This window comes from Aplysia californica, unplaced genomic scaffold (genome assembly GCF_000002075.1).
Source record: "Aplysia californica isolate F4 #8 unplaced genomic scaffold, AplCal3.0 scaffold01303, whole genome shotgun sequence".
Taxonomy (NCBI): domain Eukaryota; kingdom Metazoa; phylum Mollusca; class Gastropoda; order Aplysiida; family Aplysiidae; genus Aplysia; species Aplysia californica.
In genome coordinates this window covers 125,202-126,534 of record NW_004798573.1, presented here as the reverse complement: position 1 = coordinate 126,534, position 1,333 = coordinate 125,202, and the positions used below count along the sequence as shown (strand labels likewise).

Genomic DNA, 1,333 nt, shown 5'->3' with positions numbered 1-1,333 from the left:
CCCCGATCATAGGGTGTTAAAAACTGAACAAAACCATCATCATCATCCAGTGCCAGATCTGCGGTAGACAAAGGCGATCATGGTTCTCCACCCATTTCTTTGCTCCGATTCTCTTTAAAAAGCTATGTTTCCCTGATCTTTCCCTTTCGCCCATTTGTTTAGGTTCCTTAAGTAGGTTGTTCTGGGCCTACTCCTGCCTCGTTTGCCTTCAATTTTGCCAGTGAGAGCTAAATGTTCAAGACCCTTATGTCTTCCAGGTGTCTCAAAAACTGCATTTGTCGTTTCCTGATTGTTTTTAACAGTGAGCATCCCACTGGGCTTCTTCAAGTCCTACCTCATTTGATTTCTTTTCCTCCCACGATACTCTTAGCAGTCTCCTAAGAAACCATATTTCTGTTACTTCTATTTTATTTTCAATGTCTTTAGGTTTTATCCAGCATTCACAACCATATAGAAGGGTTGACCATACATAGCATTTCAGAACTTTCATTTTGGTAGTCATTGAGATGTTTCTATTTTTTCATGATTCAGCTCATTTTATTGAAACCAGCCTGAGCCATTGTATTTCTTCGTTTTATTTCTTTCGAACGTTTGACATCAGATGTTATTTTTATCGTATATCCTAGACATTTAAACTGTTGGACTTGTTTTAATCTTTTCACCTTGCTAATGAGATTACTACTAGGATTTGCTGCTTTTTTTATATTACCATGTATTCTGTTTTCTTTACATTCGACAATAATCCTTTACGTTCCCTTTCTGTTACAACAGTATCTAGAAGCAATTGAAGGTCCTTTTCTGCTTTTCAGAGTCTGCTATTAAAACTGTTCCATCGGCATATCTGATGTTATTAATATTTTCTCCATTTACTTTGAGAACTGGACATTCTTCTATGTTCCTAGCAAACAAACATACAAACAAAATAAATAAACAAAACAAACAAATCAGAAACCGACGCAGGCGGAGACCGAACTCAAGAACTCTGGTTTGACAAGCAAAGCTCACACGACATGTTAAGCTACTGATCCCCCATTTTTTTCGGTTGAACTTCTATTATGATTATATTATATTTGCAAAGAGAATAAAAAAACTAATTCAGTTCCATCAAATCATTTTATATTTTAAAGCTGGATTAGCTTCACCACCACTTCGTGGGGTATCGTCAACGCTGCCACCGGCAATGACGCTCACGTGGGTTTGTGGAGAAGGTGTTCCAAGTTGACAACAGGATGTAACGATTTGGACGGCTACGCTAATGGTTGGTGGTGCTTCTAGTTTGTCAATAACAGAATTTGTTTTTCCTTTTTGCAAGTATATACTCTCCCCCCCCCCC

At 38.0% G+C, this 1,333-nt stretch overlaps 1 protein-coding gene across 2 annotated transcripts in view; it reads left to right on the top strand.

The window, feature by feature from the left end:
* Positions 1-1,258, top strand: part of LOC101856235 — a gene marked incomplete at its 3' end in the record, with an annotated part of 14,705 nt that extends 13,447 nt beyond the window's left edge. For both annotated transcript variants that reach the window (XM_013090484.2, XM_035973496.1), the window contains 1 exon segment: positions 1,128-1,258. In XM_013090484.2, the coding sequence (XP_012945938.2) occupies positions 1,128-1,258 (131 nt within the window).
* Positions 1,259-1,333: the final 75 nt, after the last annotated feature.